The sequence below is a fragment of the Pristiophorus japonicus genome, chromosome 11, assembly GCF_044704955.1.
Source record: "Pristiophorus japonicus isolate sPriJap1 chromosome 11, sPriJap1.hap1, whole genome shotgun sequence".
Classification (NCBI taxonomy): Eukaryota; Metazoa; Chordata; class Chondrichthyes; family Pristiophoridae; genus Pristiophorus; species Pristiophorus japonicus.
Genome location: NC_091987.1, coordinates 139,774,982 through 139,802,222, shown reverse-complemented (window position 1 = coordinate 139,802,222; position 27,241 = coordinate 139,774,982). Strand labels below are relative to the sequence as shown.

Below are 27,241 nucleotides of genomic sequence, written 5' to 3'. Positions count from 1 at the left end.
TGGCGGCACCTCCGGCAGTGCAGCACTCCCTCAACATTGCACTGGAGTATGGGCCTGGGTCGTGCACTCAATGCCTGGAGTGAGGCTGAACCCATGACCTTCTGACTCCCGGTGCTAACCAGAGACAATCTACACCTGATTTAACTCTTTTGAGTTTACCTGCGAAAACATAAACATTAAAGAGTGCCACCCGACCTGGGTGACACTCCAGACATTTACAAGGCCCTTTTTTTCCCCCCCTTTTTTTTGTTTTTTTTTGTGTTTTTCTTTTTTTGGTTTTTTTTGGGCACTAAAATCACAATTTTTCCCCAGTGCCCCCTATAAAAGGGAAGGGGACACTAAAAGCACCGGCAATTAAAACAAATTAACTTTAAAACGTAAAATCAAATTAAAATTTGGTTGCCGGGCGTGATGATGCACTCCAGTCCCTCCGGTGCCCACCTCTCGCGGAAGGCCGCGAGCGTACCGGTGGACACCGCGTGCTCCATCTCCAAGGACACCCTGGACCGGATGTAAGAGCGGAAGAGAGGCAGGCAGTCAGGTTGAACGACCCCCTCGACCGCCCGCTGCCTGGACCGGCTGATGGCACCCTTGGCCGTGCCCAGGAGCAGTCCTACGAGGAGGCCTTCGGACCTACCCGCTCCCCTCCGCACAGGGTGCCCAAAGATCAGGAGAGTGGGACTGAAGTGCAGCCAGAATTTCAGGAGCAGCCCCTTCAAATAATGGAACAGGGGCTGCAACCTTGTGCATTCCATAAAAACATGGAACACGGACTCCTCCAGACCGCAGAAATTGCAGGCGGCCTGGGAGTCCGTGAACCGGCTTAAAAATTTGTTGCACGGCACTGCTCCGTGCACCACCCTCCAGGCCAAGTCCCCGATGAATAGTGGGAGGACCCCTGCGTAGAGTGCCCTCCATCGGGGACCCCCGCCTCCTCCGGACGGCAAGATGGTACGCCATGGCGTGTCCGGACGGCCGGCGAGGATGGCAAAGTTGAGGGTGTGCAGGAGCAGCCCGTACAGGAAATCCCTCCGCGCGGAACTGAAAGGCACGGAGGGGATTTCCCCGAGGCGGCTCAAGTTGTGAGGCGCCGGCCCCCGAGGGAGGTTCCGGGGTTTGGCGCCGATGAGGAATTCCGTCTCTACACCTGATTTATTCCCCACCACTACAACGCACGTGAAGCTTATTAATTGTTAATCAGCAGTGGGGGAAGCTCCACTCCGTTTGCTCTGTAGAATGAAATTGTGAACCAATTCTTCATGCACAGGTTTAGAATTATGTTGCACACAGCACACAGGAGAATTCTTTGCTCAATATAAACTGTAAATGAATGTTTAAATACATAGAATCTGGGTATCAAGGGGGAAGAATTGATCTCCTTAATATGTGCAGCAGCATTGCAAATCTATTCAGTCAAACCCTGTTTAAAGATGGTATTATACATGGTGATATCGAGTGTCTCTTCCCCAACACATGCTCTCATCAACCTAGAGCCTGCTATTGGTGGTTAACTGCAGATTATTAAGGTTAATAGGAGAATGATTGCCTTCCCATTAACCCTCAATATTGTCACTTTTATGCTACATGTGTGTCAGCTGTGGCTCAATGGATAGCATTCTCGTCCCTGTGTCAGAAGGTTGTGGGTTTCAGTCCCACTGCCAGGGACTTGAGCTTAATCTCGGCTGACACCCAGTGCTGTGCTGAGGGAGTGCTGCACTGTCAGAGGTGCGGTCTTTCGGGTGAGACATTAATCCGAGGCTCCGTCTGCCCTCAGGTGGATGTAAAAGTTCCCACGGTACTATTTTGAAGAAGGGCAGGGGAGTTATCCCCAGTATCCTGGTCAATATTTATCCCTTAACCAACATCACTAAAACAGAGGATTTTGTCCTTATGACAATGCTGTTTGTGGGAGCTTGCTGTGTGCAAATTGGCTGCTGTGTCTCTTACATTACAACAGCGACTGCACTTCAAAAGTACTTCATCGGCTGTAAAACGTTTGGGATGCCCTGAGGTTGAGGGAGGCGCTACATAAATGCAAGTCTTTCTATTTTAAGTCTGTCTCTATTTCGGCGACACCCAGCCTCCTTAAAAGCTTTTACCGACCAACCCGCCTCCTGGGAGCTGATTGGTTGCCTGGCTCCCGACCCGCCTGTGTTAAAATCGGAAGTGGGTGGGTTGGGGTCGGGTTTGTGAATTTTAACATTTTTCCTTCCCGCCACCACCCGCCCGTCCTTTGGGGTTAAACGGCCCCCTTTGATACTAGAATCACACCTCCATTCAGAAAAGGAGAGCATTTCCATTCAAGATAGTCCGAAAGTCAATGTATTTTTCTGGGTCATATTCTGACAAACAAAATGAACACAGAATTCCAATAAAAGGGCCTGAGGAAAGGAGATGATTACCCCATTGATTCCACCACTGTTACAGCTCGTAAAGGACATTCAGAGGATTAACTCTCCAATTGTCAGAACTTTAATATAAAACGCGAAGCTATAAATACAATCGCAGCCCTAGACTTTGCTTTTGAAAGTGCCATTTGTTGCCAGTCCCCTTCTGTAGGTACAGGCTCACGTTGGGCTGTGGGTTCAGGGCTGACTGGCTTCCAATATTTTTCCCATTATTCCTGTGAGTGGACAGTGAGTGTTGTCAGAAAGTGAGAGGCTATCTGGTCCGATGCCCCCCTTGTCCCCCATGTACATTCCAGCAGGGGTCATAGGGCAGTGAGCAGGGGCCATGGGACAATCTTACCCTCCTCTAGCCCAGGGAGTGTGGAGACCAATTGCAGTGGGTCATACTGAGAGGCCTGGCTGAGTGAACCCAGGTACTGGAACGGCCCCTGGAACTGTCTGGCTGGTACAGCTCACACTGCCTGTGCCGACAGAGTCAGCAAACAGGGCCGAGCATGTGTTTTAAGGCTGTAAATGCCGGCTAGAAATAACAGGGGACAAATACAAAACAAGATGCGTTAAAAATGTCTAACCCAGCAGTTGGACACGCCAGCATCCAAAGCCAGACTTCCGTGAGAATTGGTGCAGTTGATCTCTCTGTTCTTGCTGTTCAGCTGTTAATGGGTGACGGAGGAGAGAAAGACAAGATGTAAGTATTTAGAAAGACCACGTGGAGAGTTAGTGCTAATCCCAGGGCCACAGTGGGGACGCTGACTTTGCAGGAAGCATAGGTTGGGTCATTACATAGAATTACATCGCATTTTACAGCCCAGAAACAGGCCATTCGACCCAACGGGTGAAAGGCCATATTGGTTTGGTTAACTTGCTAAGATTCCAACAGCACTCCCTGCTGCCTGCTTCCTCCAAGAGATGATTAATTGCCAACAGAGACAAGCTGCTCAGTGAATGGGAGGGTAAGGAGTGTTCCAATGGAATGATTTGAGACGCTATTGGGGGTAATTTTACCCCCAAGAATGGGTAGGTTGGGGTCGGTGAGATGTGAAAGTAAAAAAAAATGCAACACCAACCCACCTCCAGCCCGCCCGCTTCCAGTTTTAACGGAGGCAGGACGGGGAGCAGGCAATCAATCTGCTCCCAGGAGGCAGGTTGGTCATTTAAATATTATGAGGATGCAAGTCCCAGATTTAATCTATCTTCCTGGTTTAACCCTGGCCGGCATGGTTTCCCAGGCTTCCAGAAACCCGGCAGCTAAAGGGAGATGAGGACTGCTGCGTGGAAGGTAAATGCTTTCCAGCACTGTTTGTGGGCCAGTTGGAGCAGGAGTGCTTCCCCCCCCAGTCCCCCAAGCTAACCTGCTTCCTTCCTCCAGGATGGCGGACCCTCTCGCCCCCGGGATCGGCAACCCCCCCATCCCCCAACAAGATCACCCCCCCCCCACTGAGATTGGACCCCTCCCCCCAAGATCCGGACCCTCCCCCAGTTGCAGGCTCCCTCTCTGTTCCTGGGTTGCGGCCTCCGCAGCGTTCCCCGCCTGACAGGGAGCCAAGCCTGTCGATCAGGCTGGTTTCCGGACGGGGAACCTGCTGGGAAAACAGACAAATGCCATGACGTTAAACTGCACAGCGTGCGGGGACCTGGACATCCGGGTTTCCCGACCACATCTCCCCATCACTCCCCCCCTGCCCACACCGCTCACAAGCCTACCCCGGTAAATATCAGGGCCAATGTCTGTTGCGTAAAAGGTTGGCAGTAGTTGATGCCTTGCATGTGATTTCTGGCCAAGAGTAAAGGTGCAGTGGTACCTTGGGATACACCCCCGTACCAGGCTGATTAACTGTTGTACCATTCGGTGCTGGGCTAGCCATTATGCTTGAGGCTGCCAGATAAACTGTCCTGTTCACTCTGTGACCCCACTGCCCCACTGACAGAAAGAGTCATCACCTTCAAACTGATGAGGATTGTCAAAGAAATACGACCGGGAAGCAAAGTTCTGGCCAATAATCATGTTGTTATTTATGGCTTTGCTATCGGAACATAAGAGAAGTGGCAAGTAACATTCGCGCCACACAAGTGCCAGGCAATAACTATCCCCAACAAGCGAGAGTCTAACCACTGCCCCTTGACATTCAACGGCATTACTATCGCTGAATCCCCCACCATCAACATCCTGGGACTCACCATTGACCAGAAACTTAACTGGACTAGCCAATAAAATACTGTGGCCATAAGAGCGGGTCAGAGGCTGGGTATTCTGTGGCGAGTGTCGCACCTCCTGACTCCCCAAAGCCTCACCACCATCTACAAGGCACAAGTCAGGAGTGTGATAGAATACTCTCCACTTGCCTGGATGAGAGAGGCTCCATTAACATAACCACTACATTAGCATACTCTATGAATATATCCAGCAATACCAATCAAGGGTTCGCATCAAGGTAAGCGGTTATTTTTCAGATTGGAGGGAAGTATGAGTGGCGTTCCCCAGGGGTCGGTATTAGGCCCACTGCTCTCTTTGATCTATATTAATGACCTGGACTTGGGTCCAAAGAGCATAATTTCAAAGTTTGCAGTTGACTCCAAACTCAGAAATGTAGTAACAATGAGGAGGATCGTAACAGACTTCACGAGAACATAGACAGACTGGTGAAATGGACAGACACATTGCAGATGAAATTTAATGCAGAAAGGTATGAAGTGAAGCATTTGGAAGGAAGAATGAAGAGAGGCGATATAAATTAAATGGTACAATATTAAAAGGGGTGCAGGAACAGAGAGACCTGGGTGTATGTACACAATTGTTTGACGGTAGCAGGACAGGTTGATAAAGCTGTTAAAAAAGCATATGGGATCCTGGGCCTATAAAAGGTTTTAAAAGTGTTTGATAGAGTAAATAAGAAGAAACTGTTTCCACTGGCAGGAGGGACAGTAACCAGCGGACACAGATTTAAGATAATTGCAAACGACCTCGAGAGGAGATGAGGAGAATTGTTTTAATGCAATGAGTTGTTATAATCGGGAGTGCACAGCCTGAAAGGGTGGTGAAGCAGATTTAATAGTAACTTTCACAAGGGAATTGGATAAATACTTGAAGGGGAAAAATCTGCAGGGCTCTGGGGAAAGAGCAGGGAAGTGGGATTAATTGGATAGCTCTACCAAAGAGCCAGCACAGGCTCGATGGGCCGAATGACCTCGTTCTGTGCTGTATCATTGTATGATTACCTCCAATCACACTGTTACAAATGTTAGGTCTGCACATGTTCACTCGGGTTCAGCATCACCAGACATTGCTGTAAGTGGATCAACCTTTCTACAATATGGAGTATATTCTAATTGCCCGATAATTAGACATACATTAGGGTGACCCGAGGCTGTATCAGTGAGATCGGCTCATTGTGCACATTGAATACTCTAATCTTATACACGCCCCACACATGTTTCTTGTATCTTCCGGAAAGTGGACAGATAAAGACTATAGAGAGACAAGACCAATTGTAAACACAAAATATAGTTTTCAGTAACTTACAATCTATTTCATGGTGAGATAGCGAAGGATGCTACTCTACCCCTTCACTTTACAGACTATTGTTGCTGAAACTAGCCGACACTGCCCTTTCCCTTATGGTACATGTGCATTCATACCTCAGTCTGGAGACTCTCCACTCCTCACTGTTTGATGAGAAAGCAATGCCTCTGAATGTCCCAACTCACCATGTTCAGACTGCCTTCTTATCCAGCCAGACTGGAAGCTAAAGACTGACCACCTTCCCCCCCCAGTTTTCTGTGTTGGTGATTTGCTAGTTAAGCTGCCAATCAAAATGAAAAACCTCCCCCTCTGTGGCAATGTCCTCTCTAGAATGTCCTAACAGAGATACCATTGTCTAATGGCCCTGAAATTCCGTTTTGGCCTTCCCACGGACATTTTAGAGAAAAAATACGCACCTACCTTAAGCTGCTGCACACGTTCGACTTTCCGATGCTGAGGCCTCCTTTGACTGCGATTCGCAGCGCGTGCACGTCGATGCGTGCGCAGGCCTCGAGCTGGAGTCACATGGCTCTGGACAGCCAATCAGGTAAAGTATCATACTAATAGGAGTTCCGCAGGGTTCTAAACTCCTATTACTATGATTGTGATAGAGCTCGAAACACCCAAAACACAGCCCGAAACACCCAAAACACTAAGAAAAAAAGAAAATAATTACACTACATTCATTTAAATTAAAGTTATTAATGTCTTAAAAAAAATAATTTCCCGATTTTTAAAAAAAGTTTTTAAAAATAAACTTACTGTTGTGGGGAGGGTTTTTAATGATAAATATATTTAAATATCTTTATTTTTATATATTTGTGTTTTTTAAAACACTTTCACCTGTAAAAGTAGGCTATGAACCTGCTTTTTCAGGCGCAAGATGTTTGAGGACATGTGTAAGCGTAAATATCGGAAATTTCCACTTACAAGTGTCCTCGCTCCCAAGATGAGGCCATCTGTCAAGCCAGAAACTTGACAGATCGGAAATGCCGGTTTCCAGTGCATGCACATTGTGTGCTGAAAACCGACATTTCCGATGCCTTCCCGGGTCCGTAGGAACTCTGTACGGACCCGGGTAGGTCGGAATTTCACGGCCAATGTCTCAAACTGATATGGTATATGAGAAGCACAATTCTGTTGGTTACTTTGCCTCGTCCCTGCTACTGGATCCAACCTGCATTTCCAGACAGATTGTATGTTGTGTGGATTTTAGCCTTTGTATGTTGAATTTAATTTAATAGTAATATATCAATATAAATTAACCTGAAATCCTCCTAGTCCGATAATCAAAAATCTCAAAAGGTGACACACATCCAGAATATTTTTCAATGCTTTTAAAATCAAACATATGATATCCTGCAGTCATTTACTCAGTTAATTCATATTGATACTAAAACTAAAAATAAGCCCAAACGAATTATTTTCTTATCAAATAAAAAACTTCTTTGGTGAGTCTGAGGTGACAGCTCCACATGTTCTGCTGGTATGACATGAGCTGGATTTCTCCCCTTGCCCAGCAGTAGTGCATTTCCAATCTATTCCAGTGGGCCTCCCGTTTCCAGCTCAACTAATGCTGAGTGGGCTGGGGCTATTGTCTGGAAAACAGAGGCCGAGAGGTGACCTAATAGAGGTCTTTAAAATTATGAAAGGGTTTGCTTGGGTCGACATGGAGGAGATGTTTCCACTTGTGGGGAAACTAAAACTAAGGTCAGTAAATATAAGATTGTCACTAATAAATCCAATCGGGAATTCAGGAGAAACCTCTTTACCCAGAGTGCTTAGAATGTGGAACTCACTAGCACAAGGAGTGGTTGAGGCGAATAGCTTTGATGCATTTAAGGGGAAGCTAGATAAGTACTTGAGGGGGAAAGGAATAGAAGGATATGGTGATAGGGTGAGAGGGAGTAGAGTGGAAGGAGGCTGGTTTGGGGCATAAACACAGGCAAAGGCCTGATGGGCAGAACAGCCTGTTTCTGTGCTGTAAATTCTATGTAATGGCATTCCATGAAAGTCATTTCCCGTCACATCAACAGACAGGAAATCAGATGATGCTACTGTCTGTCTGGTGGGCTTTATACACAATAGGATCTGTATTATTGCACATGTGTAGTTGGTGGAAAAGTCATTGGGATATATTTTTCAGCCAGTGAACTGCGGAACAGTTCATGCACATTTACAGCATTATTTTTGGGACGCACTAACCCATTTAATATCCACCTAAATACAGCAAGTAGAAGAATGTAGTATGAGCAGATAAACCATTGAGCCATGAACTTCTGCAATCTAGTATTGCAGCAAATAAATCCAGGGTACATCGAGGTAGCATGACTGCACTAAAGCTCGCCTTGTCCCCATCACTGGTACCATTAACTCTTCATGGCAGCCTCATTCAGAAAGTGAGACAGGAAGGGATTTACACAGTGACAGTACCTCATGCACGGGTAAAGTTTTATCGGTAATGTTGCTGATGCAGAGTGTTGAGCACCAAGAGAGTGTATGATGAGCGTATGTGCCTGATTTGTGGGCCCGCCCATTCATTCGGTTTAATGGCATCAGCAGGATCTTGGGGAGCTGGAGTTGCATTGGATTTCCACCACTTCCCTACAGACAGAAGGTTCTCCTCGGTGAGCCGCCGTGAAGTATTTGTTGACAGATTCCCTTCCTCTTGTGCTGCCTGCCCAGCCCTCCCGCTGCCTGCCCAGCTCTCCCGCTGCCTGCCCATCTCTCCCGCTGCCTGCCCATCTCTCCCGCTGCCTGCCCATCTCTCCCGCTGCCTGCCCAGCCCTCCCGCTGCATGCTCAGCCCTCCCGCTGCCTGCCCATCTCTCCCGCTGCCTGCCCTTCTCTCCCGCTGCCTGCCCATCTCTCCCGCTGCCTGCCCGGCTCTCCCACTGCCTGCCCATCTCTCCCACTGCCTGCCCAGCCCTCCCGCTGCCTGCCCAGCCCTCCCGCTGCCTGCCCATCTCTCCCGCTGCCTGCCCATCTCTCCCACTGCCTGCCCATCTCTCCCACTGCCTGCCCGGCTCTCCCGCTGCCTACCCGGCTCTCCCGCTGCCTGCCCATCTCTCCCGCTGCCTGCCCATCTCTCCCACTGCCTGCCCATCTCTTCCCTGCCTGCCCGGCTCTCCCGCTGCCTACCCGGCTCTCCTGCTGCCTGCCCATCTCTCCCACTGCCTGCCCATCTCTCCCACTGCCTGCCCGGCTCTCCCGCTGCCTGCCCATCTCTCCCGCTGCCTGCCCGGCTCTCCCGCTGCCTGCCCATCTCTCCCGCTGCCTGCCCATCTCTCCCACTGCCTGCCCGGCTCTCCCACTGCCTGCCCGGCTCTCCCACTGCTTACCCGGCTCTCCCGCTGCCTGCCCAGCCCTCCCACTGCCTGCCCGTCCCTCCCATTGCCTGCCCAGCTCTCCCGCTGCCTGTCTGGCTCTCCCGCTGCCTGCCCATCTCTCCCGCTGCCTGTCCAGTTAGCATAAAATTCCTTACAACTGCCTTCACATAATGTGAGGCCCATTGGGTTTAAAAGTCGTTAATCCAGACCAACTCTTCTGTAAGATAAAACTTAGTTGCATGTTATGATAGTGTTTTATAATGCTTTTGTTTAACTGTTATAGGATAAAAGTAACTAAAATGTATGTAAGCTGAGTTAACCATGGTAAAAACTGAGCAGCAAAGCATCATGGTAAATTGAGACAATATTGTGTTGGCTGTTGTAACGTGCTGAAGTAATAAGAATACTCTGTTCTGTTTGAACCCAGGATATGGTCAAGAGTAGAACATTAATTAGCCACAAAATAAAACAAAGGTCTACAATGCATTTCTTATCGCTAAAGCTAAATAATATGAGATTCTGTGTCAAAGTTCTCAGAGAAAAATGGCTCCTTCTGCAAAAAGGGAGGATAGCATAATTCAGGAGTGTGATGGAATACTCCCCACTTGCCTGGATGAGTACAGCGCCAACAACACTCAAGGAGCTCGACAACATCCAGGACAAAGCAGCCCACTTGATTGGCACCCCATCCACCACCTTAAACATTTACTCCCTCCATCACTGACGTACCGTGGCTGCAGTGTGTTCCATCTACAAGAGGCACTGCAGCAAATCGCCAAGGTTTCTTCGGCAGCACCTCCCAAACCTGCGACCTACACCACCTACAAGGACAAGAGCAGCAGGCGCATGGGAGCACCATCTGAAAATTCCCTTCCGAGTCACACACCATCCTGACTTGGAAGTATATCGCCGTTCCGGAGTCAAAATCCTGGAACTCCCTCCCGAACAGCTCTATGGAAGTACCTTCACCACATGGACTGCAGCAATTCAAGAAGGCAGCTCACCACCATCTTCTCAAGGGCAATTAGGGATGGGCAATAAATGTTGGCCTGGCCAATGACACCCACATCACTTGAACAAATAAAAAAAAACTTAGTCCTCTAGCACAGATGAGTTATTTGCAATAGATTGGTAATTGGAGATGAAGATTGAAATCCTCTTTCATATCGTAAGAATCCTACATCAAACATTTTTTAATTGGATTTATAGCTCGCCAATATTACATCAATCTTAAAGTTGCTTTGTGAGGCTGCTTCCTGTGACAGAATATCCAATGTGATTGACAAGAGATTGTTCTGCCCTCTGTCCATGTCCTTATCTGTAAACAGTCTCTTACCCACTCCAGGTTGGGTGGCCCAACTCCTCAGGCTTGTTATGTTAAGAGGAGTACGGTGGTCACTGTGAATTATGCGGAACGATTTTAACTGCTATCACCGGGGGAAACAACGGGCGATAGTGAATCAGCTGCACGTTTTACACCCCACCCAATTTTCTATTCCATCGACTTCAGCTCGCCGGCCGGATTGTGGGCCTTGGGCCTACCCATCCTGGAGCACGGGACGGTCACCATGCTCAGTTTGTGCCGCAGGGACAGGTGTCCTCCCCTTGGTGTTCTAACTATGCCTACGATTTCTCCAGGTCGAGGAGAGGCAGGGAGAGGGACCGATTCTATCCCAGGAGCACACGATCACACCTCAGTCTCCTACCTCAGAGTGACAGCGAACGGGCAAATGATATAACAGGACCTGGCACTAATAACTCAAATCTTTAGAAGGTTTTATTAAAAGTCATATTTGCCAATGGTAACACTGGCATTGGAACAGCAGGAGAAAGGGTTTATTTCTGTAATGAATCTCTCCTCAGCAAGCGAGGGCAGCTCATGGATTCAGAATCCTTTTATTGAACAAGATTAAATTTGTGATTGATTCAGTGCCATTGAAAATAATTCCGGGAATGGTTATATCACGGATTTGTTTGCACAAATAATGGAGTTACTTTTCTGCTTAAGCTGAAAATGTAATATTGCTTTCAAACTTGAGCTTTACTTCCATCAATAAACCAAGCATTAATTATGTTTGACGCAGAATAGGGATGGAGACAATTTATATTATGGCCAGTCTAACTAAGATTGATAGGAAAATTATGAGCAAGTTTTGGGCTATTGGACAACAGATGCTTGTTGAGAAGCATTCACATTACGATCAAATAGGTTTAATGTGTGATATACACCAGACATTGTTGAAGAATGTTGTTATTCTGGATCTTCTCAGTCTTTGCTTTGTGCGGAGGAGTGTATTATATGTTTGGAGGGATTGCCTTCATGTCGCTAGCCCCTGGGATGATGTGCAGGGTCAGTTGTTTAGTCTTCAGGAAGTGTGAGGTAAGGATGTTGGTTATTGGAAGGCCTCAGTATTCTGGGATCCAAGGAGTCAGCCTCAATTCACAGACTGACACTGATTGGCTGGAGCAGGTTTGGAACCACAACCCTTCTCTGGGAGGTGTGATCAGGGAACCGTGGCGAAGGTCATCAACAGACTGAAGTTTACTCTGCTTCCAATCATTTTGTTTGTTTATAGCTGAGGCATGAACTGAAAAACTTTGGCATAAAGATCAAGAATATCCCAAGATTTAGCCAGAAATGTCCTTTGTCTGTTCCACAAGACAGATATGAAGCTGGATTTCCTGCCCACTGATGTTGCACAGGAGGCACTAACAGTGACGATGATGATAATGTGTTTGCATACTTACAGCTTTTCAGTGTTACGATGGAGACTGAAAATCAATATCGGAAACAGATAATTAGCCTGCTATGTAAGTTGGGCTGACAGGACAAGCCATGCATTAAAATGGTTCAGTGATACAGTCACAGGTCTCGTGTAGAGCAGGGATCAATAAACCCCTCAATTTAGATCAATTAAATATTGAGCTGGTCCAATCAATGAAATGCCTAGGCACAGGACGTTCGGGCAGTTAGCAGCGGTTCGATAAATATTGGAATGATCTCTGACCTATACTGTGCTGCAGAATACGGAAACATGTATCGCTATAAAACAAATCATTGCGGGATTTAAAACATGGGCAGGTGCTGAGAAGAAGGATTTGCAAAGTTACCTGTGTTCAGAACCATGGAAAGTTAATAGAGTGGGAGAAAGGTTTTGAGAAGGATGATAAATAACCTGTTCTCTGAGATTTCGGGAGAAGTCTGGGTTGCCCAGTACTGTTTGCTTTAGTCATCAACAAAAGGATTATTACAGCGATTTGGGAAGGAAAATCTCTGATGACTCTCAGCCCTTGATTTAGAGAGTTGGAGAGCGTTCCATCTCCTGCCCCCACCCCCATCATATCCTTTTAAACCGGATACAATCTCTATATTTGTGACATTATCTGAAGTTTGGGAGGATGATTCAGTATTGATCTAATGAAACATATTTAGAACGTACTTGGCTTAACATACAGGGGGTGACATTCAATATCTGACTCATTCATTTAAAAATGGTTTCCATCCATGTATATTATACATTATAGAATCATAAAAGGAGGCCATTCGGCCCATCATGCCTGTGCCGACTCTTTGTTAGAGCTATCCAATTGGTCCCTCTCCCCCGCTCTTTCCCCAGATCCCTGCATATTTACCCCCTTCAAGTATTTATCCAATTTCCCGTTGAAAGTTACCATTGAATCTGCTTCCTCCATCCTCTCAGGCCGTGCGTTCTAAATCGCAACAACTAGCTGCGTAAAACATTGAAGAGGATAGAGTTTTAAAATAGACTTGTGCCGATTCTCCAGTGCTGACCAGAAGTGGAGCTGGAGGAATCGGAGTGGAGCCCTGGGAAACAAATTGAACACATTTAATAATATGAGCTGGAAGGTCAGCTAAAAGGCTAATCGAAAAGAGGATCGATCGTAGATATTTGTGGCAATAATGGGAAAAGCTTTTCAGTTTATGAAGAGTCAGAGAAGTGTCACTGTATTGGGCCATTGAAGGGTGTTCAAGGACAGGTTACAAAGGGCTCATGGAGAAAATATTAAATGAGTACTTTGCATCTGTCTTCACTCCTGAAGATGGTGCTCGACTAGTAGAATTTAATAATGTTCCGAATAAAACTAGTAATATTAGCATAGATGAACATATTGGTTTCGAAAGAAGTAAGTACTTGAAAATAGATTGAGCAGCCGGACCAGATGATATCCACCCCGAGGGTCCTCCGGGATATGGGCCATTTGCTGTGTGAGCCCCTGGCCTGTATTTTGAACATCTCACTACACTCTGGAATGGTTCCCATAGACTGGAAGGAGGCTAATGTAGTCCCCATCATTAAAAAGGTGACAAGATGGACCTGGGTAACTATAGACCCATTAGTTTATCAGTAATAGGCAAGATACTTGAGGGAATCATTATGGTGCAATACATGAATGCTTGGATAGAGAGGGACATATTAGAGACATCCAGCAAGGAGACATTCATACAAAGGAGGTCATGTCTTACAAACCTAATTGTATTTTTTGAAGAAGTTATAAAGTTAGTGGATGAGGGAAGCCCAGTAGACATTGTGTACTTCGACTTCCAAAAAACTTTGATAAGGTACCACACACAAGAGGGTTCTGTGTAAGATCTGAGCCTCTGGCATCAGTGGTAATATATTGAGCTGGATTGAGAACTCCTCACACATTGCTTTGGGAATGAAGGGAATAGATTGTGTTTCAGTTGACAGTTGTTTCAATTAAATAGATTAGGGAGGACCAGAGGTCAGGTTGTGTATTAAGGCCAGATCCAGGTTCGATGTCAGGAGGTGGTTCTTTTCCCAGGGAATAGTTGGCCTCTGAAACAGGCTGCCGTCTTGTGCGGTGGACGTCGATTCGTTGAATTCCTTCAAGCGAGAGCTGGACCTGTTTCTGGCTGGGGCGGAGATCACCTCTTGCAGAAGGTAGGTATTGCCGGGAATTCAAGGCCAGAGTGATCTCCTGGACTAGTTTTGATCGTCTAGATGGGTCGGAGAGGAATTTCCCAGATTTTTTACCCCCAAATTGGACTGGGTTTTTTGCCTCTCCCAGGAGATCACATGGTTTCGGGCGGGGGGTGGGGGGGTAGGTTGCAGGGAGTGGTGTTGGGGAATGTATATAGTGATACACAAGATATTCCAATTGTGTGGGATAGGTTCGATGGACCTGTCCATCACTGTTTGTATGTCCGTATGTCAGCACATCAATGAGGTTGCACATGTGTAAAATCTAAGGGTTTTGTATGTATCTGTGGAGTATAAAAAAGCCAGGAAGTTATGCTGAACCTATATAAAACACTAGTTTGGCCCCAGCTGGAGTATTGTGTCCAATTCTGGGCACTACACTTGAGGAAGGACATGAAAGTTTTGCAAAGAGTGCGGAAGAGATTTACTAGAATGGTTCCAGGGATGAGGGATTACAGTTACGTGGATAGACTGGAGAAGCTGGGGTTGTTCTCCTTAGAGCAGAGAAGGTTAAGAGGAGATTTCATAGGGGTGTTTAAAATCATGAAGGGTTAAGATAAGAGTAAATAAAGATAAACCGTTTCCAATGTTTGAAGGGTCGATAACCAGAGGGCACAGATTTAAAGTGATTGGTAAATGAACCAGAGGCGACATGAGGAAAATCTTTTTTACACAACGAGTGGTTAGGATTTGGAATGCACTACTTGATAGGGTGATGGATACAGAGTCAATAGTAGCCTTCAGTAGGGATTTGGATAAACACTTGAAGGAGAAAGAATTCCAGGGATATGGGGAAAAAAACAGGGAAGTGGGACTAACTGGATTGCTCTTTGAAAGAGCCGGCACAGACTCGATGGGCTGAATGGCCTTCCTCTGTGCTGTACTATCCGATGATTCTATGATAGGATTCCATTCAGAAAATAGACATTTTCTCAGGAAATAAAGTCCCAGATATAAGATAAAATCTACATCTATCTGACACGTTTTACACAAACTAAAGCAAGTGAACTACATCACGGCTCCCAGTTCTAACCAACAGATTTTGTTTCAATTTCAACCACAGCTTTAAACATTAATAATTTTGCCTTAGTTTCTTCCATGCTCCCTTCATGGTTACAACTATTACATACAAGGTTTTGAACAAAAGGAATATAAATAATAGCTGACACAGGGTGGATAAAGGGGAACCAGTGGATGTGGTGTATTTGGACCACCAGAAGGCATTTGACAAGGTGCCACATAAAAGGTTACTTCACAAGATAAAAGTTCACGGGGTTGGGGGTAATATATTAGCATGGATAGAGGATTGGCTAACTTACAGAAAACAGAGAATCAGGATAAATGGTTCATTCTCTGGTTGGCAATCAGTAACTAGGTGACTGGGGTGCAGCAGGGATCAGTGCTGGGACCCCAACTAGTTACAATCTATATTAACGACTTGAAAGAAGGGACTGAGTGTAACGTAGCCAAGTTTGCTGATGATACAAAGATGGGAGGAAAAGCAATGTGTGAGGAGGACAAAAAAATCTGCAAAAGGGCATAGACAGGCTAAATGAGTGGGTAAAAATTTGGCAGATGGAGTATAATGTTGGAAAGTCATGCACTTTGGCAGAAAAACATCAAAGAGCAAGTTATTATTTAAATGGAGAAAGACTGCAAAGTGCTGCAGTACAGCAGGACCTGGGGTACTTGTGCATGAAACACAAAAGGATAGTATGCAGGTACAGCAAGTGATCAGGAAGGCCAATGGAATCTTGGCCTTTATTGCAAAGGGGATGGAGTATAAAAACAGGGAAGTCTTGCTACAACTATACAGGGTATTGGTGAGGCCGCACCTGGAATACTGCATGCAGTTTTGGTTTCCATATTTACGAAAGGATATACTTGCTTTGGAGGCAATTCAGAGAAGGTTCACTGAGATGAGGGGGTTGACATGAGGAAAGGTTGAGTAGGTTGGGCCTCTACTCATCGGAATTCAGAAGACTAAAAGGTGATCTTATCGAAACGTACAGAATTATGAGGGAGCTTGACAAGGTGGATGCAGAGGATGTTTCCACTGATGGGGGAGACTAGAACTATAGGGCATAATCTTAGAATAAGGGGCCACCCATTTAAAACTGAGATAAGGAGAAATTTCTTCTCTCAGAGGGTTGTAAATCTGTGGAATTCACTGCTTCAGAGAGCTGTGGAAGCTGGGACTGAAATTGAATGAGTTTAAGACAGAAATAGACAGTTTCTTAAACGATAAGGGGTTATGGGGAGCGAGCAGGGAAGTGGAGCTGAGTCCATGATCAGATCAGCCATGATCTTATTGAATGGCAGAGCAGGCTCGAGGGGCCGTATGGCCTACTCCTGTTCCTATTTCTTATGTTCTTATATTCTTCTGTAAATTGATGTTATCAAAACGGTTACACAGGTGGCAAATTGGTCAATAACGATGGCACTGATCACGTTTCCCACAGAGAACAACAACTTGTATATATAAAGAGCCTTTAACATAGTAAAACGTCCCAAGTCACACCGAACAACTAAAGATTGTCCATGAAATGCCTCTTGCAGGACATCAAGTGGCAAGCGTAAAAGGACTTTCAGGAGTAATACTGCCATGTTGTTAACTGATGTAAGCTGGAAGACGGAGGCACTGATGAACATGACACACTGACTTGCAGGCCTGTTGCCAGAAACAACACAAAATACAGGGTCACCAAAATCCCAGCCACCTGTCACCCTGAGGTCATCCAGCACACTTAGTCCTTCCACAGGGAGTCACTTGGAGAAGCAGCCTGTGAGCTGTCAGACATCACACACAACCCACCAGTATTAGGGGCAGTAACATCTCTGTGCTCCTCCAATTCTGCTCTCCTGCACATCCCAGATTTCCTTCGCTCCACTATTGCCGGCCGTGCCTTCAGCTGCCTAGGCTCTAAGCTCTGGAATTCCCTCCTTAAATCTCTCTGCCTCTCTCCTTTAAGATGCTCCTTAAAACCTACCTCTTTGACTAAGACCTGCCCGAATAGTTCCTTATGTGACTTGGTGTCAGATGTTTGTTCGATAACGCTCCTGTGAAGTGCCTTGGGATGTTTTACGATGTTAAAGGCGTTATATTAATGCAAGTTGTTGTAGTTGTTATTGTTGATACTCTATCTCACCAAATGCTATCTGCACTGTCAGGTTTCTGGGCCTTTCTGCCATTCTTACTCTTCATATTTCAGCTTCTCTATTTTAGGCAAGTTGTAGCCCCCTATAGTATTGAGTGTTTTCACTGGCCTGGATCCCTAGATACGTTTTGACAAGATAATGGACAGAAAACCTGTCTTTTGAATTGTTTTAGCTACTGGATCTGTCCTGTGCCTCAGTAGGATTCTCAGCCTCTTCGAAAGTGGCAGCAGGAACACAGCAGACCTTGGTAAAGGCTTTAACTGTGAGACAAAGTCACTGAACAATAGATCGACAAGAACAAACAATTATATTGGTTGCTGGACTGTCCTAGCTCCTTAAATAGGGAAAATAATATATGGTTTGTGATCTCTACGCTAAACTATGATTTCAGTTGTTATTTTCTGCTGATAGCTCCTGTAGTTGTTAAGACTAAGTGATCTCTGTGAACGTCCCAGAGCAGCGATCGGCCTGATTTCAACATCCAGACTTAATAAATACTCTCCCCGACCCCCTTTGTGGATTTGAATATTGATCATCCAAATTCAAAAGGGACAGCCAGTCATTGACATAACAGAATAAATGACACAATATATTTCTGATTGAATCGTGTGATTTATTAGGGGGAAGCTAGATAAGCCAATGAGGGTGAAGTGAATAGAGGGTTCTGCTGATAGAAAGACTTACATTTCTATAGCGCCTTTCACGACCACCGGACATCTCAAAATGCTTTACAGCCAATGAAGTACTTTTGGAGTGTAGTCATTGTTGTAATGTGGGAAACGCAGCAGCCAATTTGCGCACAGCAAGCTCCCACAAACAGCAATGTGATAACGACCGGATAATCTGTTTTTTTATGTTGATTAAGGGATAAATATTGGCCAGAACACAGCAGTAACTCCCCTGCTCTTCTTTGAAATAGTGCCATGGAATATTTTACGTCCACCTGAGAGAGCCGGTTTAACGTCTCATCTAAAAGATGGCACCTCGAACATTGCAGCACTCCCTAAGTACTGCATTGGAGTGTCAGCCTAAATTTACGTGCTCAAGTTCCTGGAGTGGGACTTCAACCCACAACCTTTGGACTCAGAGGCTAATGTGCGACCCACTGAGCCACAGCTGATATGTGGAGTTAGATAAGGAAGGATAGGAGATGTTCGAGTGGAGCATAAACCCCGGCATGGACAGGGTGGGCCGAAAGGCCTGTTTCTGTGCTGTATATCCTATGTAATGCTATGTGTGGCTCCTCCCTCAAGTCACGGGCCTCAGAGACAAGTGAACAGCAGTCCTTGCAACTTCTGCATTGAGCTAAGTTGCGGCAATGACTCTGAATGCAGCTGGCTTTAAACACTGTCTGTACACCAGCGGCAGGTCGGGGCCATAAAAGGAGCAGCGTGAAGGCCCTGGGAGCAGCGTGGAGATCCCGGGAGCAGCGTGGAGATCCCGGGAGCAGCGTGAAGGCCCTGGGAGCAGTGTGGAGATCCCGGGAGCAGTGTGGAGGCATACTACTTCAGGGAGCAGCGCGAGCTGGTGCAGGAGGGTGATGGCAGCGAAGAGTGAGGTCATCAAGGTCCAGGTCGGTGATTGGAGCGTGGGCAGACAAAGCAGGAGCTGTGAGGTCGGGGCGAAGGAGCTGCGAGAGACTGTAGAGGAACGTGATCGGGGCCCAGGAGAGGTGTGAGTTCAGGGCCAGGGGTAGCACGGGCCAGCCCACACTGCGATATGTGTGCGCACTAGGTCCGTGCAGCAGAGCTGGTCTCCAGTTGTCTTGGATAACCCTTGCCACTGGACCAAGACCTAGCTCTGTCAACCCTGTGTGATGGCACAGGCATCTTCCACCCTTCAGGATGTAGTTCAGGACCTGAAATATTAGGTCCTTCATTGAAACACCTGTGGACTCATCCTTTTTTGGCGTGGAAGCAAGTGATCCTCGCTTCGAGGGACTGCCTGTGATGATGATGATGACTGTGACTGAACCAAAGGAGATCTCGCATGACACCTCCGGCAATGCAGCACCCCCTCAGTGCTGAGGTACTCACTGGACTCTGTGCTCAAGACCTAGAGTGGCGCTTGAATCCACAACCTTCTGAGCAGGAGCTAAGAGTATTAGCAGCGAAGCCACACTGACAGTAAATGCTGGGTTTGTATCTTTCAATATCAATAAGGCAGGTGGTATGTTGACCCTGTGTCAGTATGTGAGATGCTGTTTCACTCAATTTGCCCCATGACAGTGATGGGTGAATGGCTGTACAGCAGCTCGGAGACAACCTTTCAACAACACCGTGGCACATTTACCAGTACATGCTAAAGGATACAATTGATGTGTTTTTATATACACTTAAAAGTTAAAGATAGTATAGGTGCAAGAGACATCTCCTTACTGTGGGTTGCTGCTGGCAATTATACTGATGTTATAGACAGAAAGTCCCTTTAAACTTTATAAAGTACTGATGCTGAACGTTCAGACTGGGAATGCGTACGCAAACCTCGATAAGAAAACCGAACTGTTTCCCAAAGTAAATGGATCTTGAAATATCGGGTAGATTTAACAATTTGGTGCACCCAGTGCAGAGTCTACACAAGGGAGCACGTTGTGAGTCTGCACACAGGGGTCACAGGGGTCGGCCCGTCTGGACACATGGGTCACAGGGGTCGGCCCGTCTGCACACAGGGGTCACAGGGGTCGGCCCGTCTGCACACAGAGGTCACAGGGGTTGGCCCGTCTATACACAGGGGTCACAGGGGTCGGCCCGTCTGGACACAGGGGTCACAGGGGTCGGCCCGTCTGGACACAGAGGTCACAGGGCTCGGCCCCTCTGCTTCTTTGGCTGAATCATTATCCGTCACTCAAATTGGCCGCCACAGCTGAATTCCCGACTTACATTCCATCTCGCAAAGCTCTATGCCGGGGGTGTTCAATCTTAACATTGATCCTGTAATTCAACCAGATAATGTTTATATATACAGTAGTTCCCGCATTTCAGCAGTGACTACATTTCAAAAGTACTTCATTGGCTGTAAAGAGCTTTGAGACGTTCCGAGGCCGTGAAAGGTGCTGTCGAAATGCAAGTTCTGACTTTAGTAACTGAGACAGTAATTCCTTCCCTTTCACAAATTTACAAAGAACCTGCAATGGAAATAAACTTGGGGAGAGATGTAAACCGGGAGCTGATTGGCTAACATCCATTTCAAACAGTCACACGCAGTCAGAATGACTGGCACTGCCCAGCACGCAGACTTCACTCAGCTCGGGATTTTCAGCTTCAACACTCCTACTGCATGTTGGGACACAGATCCAGAAATTCCTCATCTCCTGCCTGAGATTTTCCACTGAGCCAAAGCAATGGTTGGAAAATCACGGGTAGGGACTGTGCAATTTCTGGCCGTGCACAAAGCGTGTAGAATGGAAACCGCTGGCTGATAATTTATGGATCTGTGGTAAGGACTGAGTATTCCTTCTCACTGTTTGATATCGGAAACTGCTCTTATCTGCACAGTGCTGATTGATGTCAAGCTTATGTGCTTTAATATAAAGGACCGTGACCTCCTGACTCCCAACATCATCAGAAAGCCACGCAACATCGCCCTGTCAATGTCCAGCCCGCCCAACATGGCTCTCACTGATTGTCTTATCGCCAAGCTCTGCTGTAAGATCATCTTAACAAGAGCATCGTTGTTATGGTTTGCCAAATTTGTTTTACTGTTGCTTGCTCTTGTTCTTTTTTGTTTTATTACAACATTCGAAGAGCTTTAAAAATTGTGACTGTCCACGGAGCGCAAATCCAAGGCAAAGAGAGAAATGGCCTCCAGCGAGCTCTGATTGGAAGTGGTAGCTCCAGCTAAAGTAACGGGGCAATGGTGTACAGAGGTTGTAGGATTCCACTGTGCGGCAGTCACCTGACACTCCTGGTTAAATATTAAACCGCCCAAGGCCACCTGACACCACGAGTTAAATATTAAACCGCCCAAGGTCACCTGACACCACTAGTTAAATATTAAACCACCCAAGGTCATCTGACACCACTAGTTAAATATTAAACCACCAAAGGTCACCTGACACCACTAGTTAAATATTAAACCGTCTAATGTCACCTGACACCGCTAGTTAAATATTAAACCGTCTAATGTCACCTGACACCGCTAGTTAAATATTAAACCACCAAACGTCACCTGACACCACTAGTTAAATATTAAACCGTCTAATGTCACCTGACACCACTAGTTAAATATTAAACTGGCTAATGTCACCTGACACCACTAGTTAAATATTGAAATACAAAACCATCTAACATGACCCAGAAGTGCAACTATTAAGATTCCTTTGGCAGACTTGGCATTGTCCGACTGGCATATAGCAACAAACCGGGACGTTGGGTTGTTTTTGGAAGGTAAAGTATTTGTTAACATTCCTATAGTACTGAAGACTTGGGGGCCGAAATTGCCCCTTTGTTTAAGAGCCGTTACTGCCTCAAAGAGCCATGTAACAGGCCGGTAAGCACCTACTGCTCAGTCGGGGTGGAGGTGCCGACATTTGAGAAATTGCTTTCCTTTATCTTTGTGGCGGTACACACTGTCACCCCGCCCGTGTCCCCGCCCTGTTGGGCATGTGACAACCCCGTACCGACCGGCAGCGACTACCTTTCCATCCCATTGGGAAATTGTCCCGCGAGAGCGGATCGGCCGCCGCTTGGTGCCCCGACCGCTTTCTCCGTCGGGAAGCTATTTGTGGCTGGGCGGCACGTCTGCTCTTAAAGGCAAAGGCGTACTGCCGCGGCCGCCATTTTATTTTAATACACGGCCGACTCCGAAGTCAGACCGACAAGGGTGGCCACGGGTTCGACAGGGCCGCCAACAGGCAGCCCAACACCCCTTCATGGGTACCGGGCCACTGGCCTTTAACTGAAGGGGAGGGTCATTGCGACGTGTCAGCGCTACGTGGCACGTCGGCATCACGCTGACATCATAAGCTTCACCGCGCTGACCGCCCGCCTAACTCTCCACTCTCGAACAACTTCTGCCCCTCAGCCGCCCCAAACACCGCCCAGAGAAAACAACTTTTAAGACCTCAATTTCGCTCGACTCTCTGCCCCATGGATTGCCGTGGAGAAAAATCATTTGCATCTGTAGGTGGGCCCCGCTTCGGCTGGGGGGCAATTTCAGCCCCTTGATCTCCAGAACTAGCCACGTCTCTAGCCAAGCTGTTCTGGTACAGCTACAACACTGGCATCTACCTGACAAAGTTAAAAATTGCCCAGGTACGTCCTGTCCACAAAAAGCAGGACAAATCCAATCCAGCCAATTACTGCCCCATCAGTCTGCTCTCAACCATCAACAAACTGATGGAAAGTGTCGTCGACAGTGCTATTAAGCGGCACTCACTCAGCAACAATCTGCTCACCATTGCTTCATTTGGGTTCTGCCAGGACCACTCAGCTCCCGACATTTGACAGCGTGTGGTATCAAGGAGCCTCAGTAAAATTGAAGTAAATGGGAATCAGGGGGAAGACTCTCCACTGGCTGGAGTCATACCTAGCACAAAGGAAGATGGTTGTAGTTGTTGGAGGCCAATCATTTCAGTCCCAGGAGCTGCAAGAGTTCCTCAGTGCAGTGTCCTAAACCCAACCAGCTTCAGCTGCTAGATTTGAATATAGGGAGTATGATTAAGAAGTTTGCAGATGACACTAAAATTGGCTGTGTGGTTGGTAATGAAGAGAAATGTCATCGGCTGCAGGAGGATATCAATCTACTGGTCAGGTGGGCAGAGCAGTGGCAAATGGAATTTAATTCGGAGAAGTGTGAGTTAATGCATTTTGGAAGGGCTAATAAGGAAAGGGTATTCACATTAAGCGGTAGGCCACTTAATAGTGTAGATGAACAAAGGGACCTTGGAGTGCTTGTCCACAGATCCCTGAAAGTGGCAGGCCAGGTGGATAAGGTGGTTAAGAAGGCATACGGAATGCTTGCCTTTATTGGCTGAGGCACAGAATACAAGAGCAGGGAGGTTATACTTAAATTGTACAAAACACTGGTTCGGCCACAGCTGGAGTACTGCGTGCAGTTCTGGTCACCATATTATAGGAAGGACGTGATTGCACTCGACAGGGTGCAGAGGAGATTTACTCGGGTGCTGCCTGGAATGGAGAATTTTGACTATGAGGACAGATTGGATAGGCTGGATTTGTTCTCATCGAAACAGAGGAGGTTGAGAAGAAACCTCATTGAGGTGTACAAAATTTTGAGGGGCCTGGATATATTGGATAGCAAGGGCCTATTTCCATTGGTAGAGGGGTCAATTACGAGGGGGCATAGTTTTAAGGTGGTTGGTGGAAGGTTCAGAGGGGATTTGAGAGGGGGCTTCTTCATGCAGAAGGTCTGGAACTCACTGCCTGGAAGGGTGGTGGATGCAGAAACCCTCACCACATTTAAAAGGTGCTTGGATGGGCACTTAAAGTGCCGTAACCTGCAGGATTAAGGACCTAAAACTGGTAAGTGGGATTAAACTGGCTAACCTCTTGTTGGCTGGCGCAGGTATAATGGTAAGTACTGCAGGGAGTCAAATACGGCAAAGGCGATCTCCTGGACTAGTTTCGATCGCCTGGATGGGTCGGAGAGGAATTTTCCCAGATTTGTTTTTCCCCCAATTGGCCTGGGTTTTTATCTGGTTTTTGCCTCTCCCAGGAGATCACATGGCTCTGTTGGGGTGGAGGGTAGAATGTTTCAGTATAAGGGATGTCGCAGTTGTGTGGGGCAACTGGCTGGGCTGGGTGCTCTTTAACTTTCCGCCATTGTTCATAGGTTTATATGTAACCTTCAGGGCTGTTGACCAAGGGCCGTGTGGCTCTTTGTCGGCCGTCACGGGCACGATTGGCCGAAATGGCCTCCATCTGCGCTGTAAATTTCTATGTTTCCATATTTCTATATTTCTAACTGGCTGCACGTCCCATTCAAATTTTAGCATGTACGTTTCCTTCTCCATAACAGCCGATGAGCGGCCTGCGGGAGACATGAAGACTGCTGCGTGACTTAGCGGGAACATTGCCTGGGGGTCACCATTGTCCAGAAACTTAACATGACCAGTAACATAAACACTGTGGCTACAAGGGCAGGTCAGAGACTGGGTATTCTGTGGTGTCTCACCTCCTGACTGCCCAAAGTCATTCCACCATTTGCAAGACACAAGTGAGGAGTGTGATGGAATACTCTCTGTTTCCCTGGATGAGTGCAGCTCCAGCAACACTCAAGAAGCTCGACACCATCGAGGAAAAAGCAGCTCGCTTGATTAGCACCCTATCCACCACCTTCAACATTCACTCCCTCCATCATTGGCACACAGTGTCTACAATATGTACCATCTATAAAATGCACTGCATCAACTCGCCAAGGCTTCTTCGACAGCACCTCCCAACCCCGTGACCACTACCACCGAGAAGGGAAATCATGATCGACAAATTTGCTGGAGTTCTTTGAGGATGTAACGAGCAGGGTGGATAAGGGGGATCAGTGGATGTGGTGTATTTGGATTTTCAGAAGGCATTTGATAAGGTGTCACATAAGAGGTTACTGCACAAGATAAAAGCTCATGGGGTTGGGGGTAATATATTAGCATGGATAGAGGATTGGTTAACTAACAGAAAACAGAGAGTCGGAATAAATGGGTAATTTTCCAGTTGCCACATAGTGACAAGTGGGATGCCGCAGGGATCAGTGCTGGGTCCTCAACTATTTACAATCTATATTAATGACTTGGATGAAGGGACCGAATGTAATGTAGCCAAGTTTGCTGATGATACAAAGATGGGTGGGAAAGCAAATTGTGAGGATGCAAAGGGATATAGACAGGCAAAGTGAGTGGGCAAAAATTTGGCAGATGAAGTATAACATGGGAAAATGTGAGGTTATCCATTTTCACAGAAATAATAGAAAAGCAAATTCTAATTTAAATGGGGAGAAATTTAAAAGTGCTGCAGTACAGAGAGACCTGGGGGTCCTTGTGCATGAAACACAAAATGTTAGTATGCAGGTACAGCAAGTGATGAGGAAGGCAAATGGAACATTGGCCTTTATTGCAAGGGGGATAGAGTATAAAAGCAGTATGCTACAACTGTACAGGTTATTGGTGAGGCCACACCTGGAGTACTGTATATAGTTTCGGTCTCAGTATTGAAGAAAGGATATACTTGCATTGGAGGATGTTTAGAGAAGGTTCACTAGGTTGATTCCTGAGATGAGGGGGTGACTTATGAGGATAGGTTGAGTAGGTTGGGCCTATATACATTGGCGTTCAGAAGAATGAGAGGTGATCTTATTGAAACTTATAAGATAATGAAGGGGCTCGACAAGGTGGATGCAGAGAGGATATCTCCACTCATAGGGGAAATTAGAACTAGGGGACATAGTCTTAGAATAAGGGGCCGCCCATTTAAAACTGAGATGAAGAGAAATTTCTTCTCTCAGACGGATGTAAATCTGAGGAATTCTCTGCCCCAGAGAACAATGGAGGCTGGGTCATTGAATATCCTTAAGGCGGAGATAGACAGATTTTTGAGCGATAAGGGAATAAAGGGTTATGGGGAGTGGGCAGGGAAGTGGAGCTGAGTCCATGATCAGATCAGCCATGATCTTATTGAATGGCGGAGCAGGCTTGAGGGGCCAAATGGCCTACTCCTCCTCCTATTTCTTGTGTTCTTATGTTCTTATATTATGGTAGCAAGCATATGGGAACACCATCACCTGCAACTTCCTCACTGAGTCACACACCATCCTGACTTGGGAAGTATATCGTCATTCCTTCATCGTCCCTGGGTCAAAATCCTGGAACTCCCTCCCTAACAGTACTGTGGGAGTACCATCATCACATGGACTGCAGCGGTTCAAGAAGGCAGCTCACCACCACCTTCTCAAGGGAAATTAGGGATGGGCAATAAATGCTGTCCTTACCAGCGATGCCCACATCCCATGAATGAATAAAACAAATGAAAACTAATGTACACTATTACACCCTCTATAACTTTAGTTGAGATTGACGAGCCAGTGTTATACACCAAGCAGTGGTGCATACGTTCAGTGAGACACGTCTCGTTATCCTTCAATTGTCGCGACTTGCTTCAGTGTGGCTGTCAAGGATGGCGCTTTGCCCATTAACCCTTTAAAGGTGCAATGATCGAGCAATTTACCTTTTCTTTAAGAGCTGCAAGTAAAGCTTGTACTTGTGATTTTTCCTCCCTCATTTTCTCCAGTTCCAATTCCTTCTTTCTGTATTCCTCCTGCAGTGCGAGCAGTTGCTGTTTTGAAACAACATTGTTATTAGCCACAGGGCCAAGTGACTGCTGTACAATGATTACACACTTCAGGGGAAATTGGACATTAACTTCCATATTTCACTCCCCACTCAGAAATGTTCACAACGGCCATTGCTGACGTTGGACTTGGCCAGGGGACGGTAAACAGCCGGTAACGCATTGGGCGCCGGTCACACCACACGGCCAATATTCAGTTCCACTGACTGCAGGAGAAGTGAAGACCAGGCGTGTGGTGTAAGGGCCGACAGAAGCAATTCCACCAGTTTACCCTCCCCAGGCCAAGCCCAATCTCAGCATTGGCCCTATCACCCATTTTATAAAACGGGGAGTAAAATATGAAAGTTCCTCATTAAAGGCAATACTGAAATGCATAGAAGTTTTAATCCAAATCATAAACTCTTCCAATATAGAGTGAGCCCCAACACCCAGTACTGGGACCGTCGCTACTTCCACATGGAGATTCTGTATGGACAAACCTCAGCTAATTGGTCAAATGATGATTCTGCTCAAACAACTCCTCTGTAATTGTCTCGTTGGACACACTGAATTATCAGTATAGCCCAGAT

General features: G+C 46.6%; 1 protein-coding gene across 1 annotated transcript in view; it reads right to left on the bottom strand.

Moving 5' to 3' along the window:
* The window catches only part of LOC139275595 (ecto-NOX disulfide-thiol exchanger 1-like), a 249,283-nt gene that overhangs the window by 27,884 nt on the left and 194,158 nt on the right, over positions 1–27,241 (bottom strand). The window contains exon 10 of the mRNA XM_070892766.1: positions 26,550–26,657. Within this exon, the coding sequence (XP_070748867.1) occupies positions 26,550–26,657 (108 nt within the window). The remainder of the gene's footprint in view (positions 1–26,549; positions 26,658–27,241) is intronic.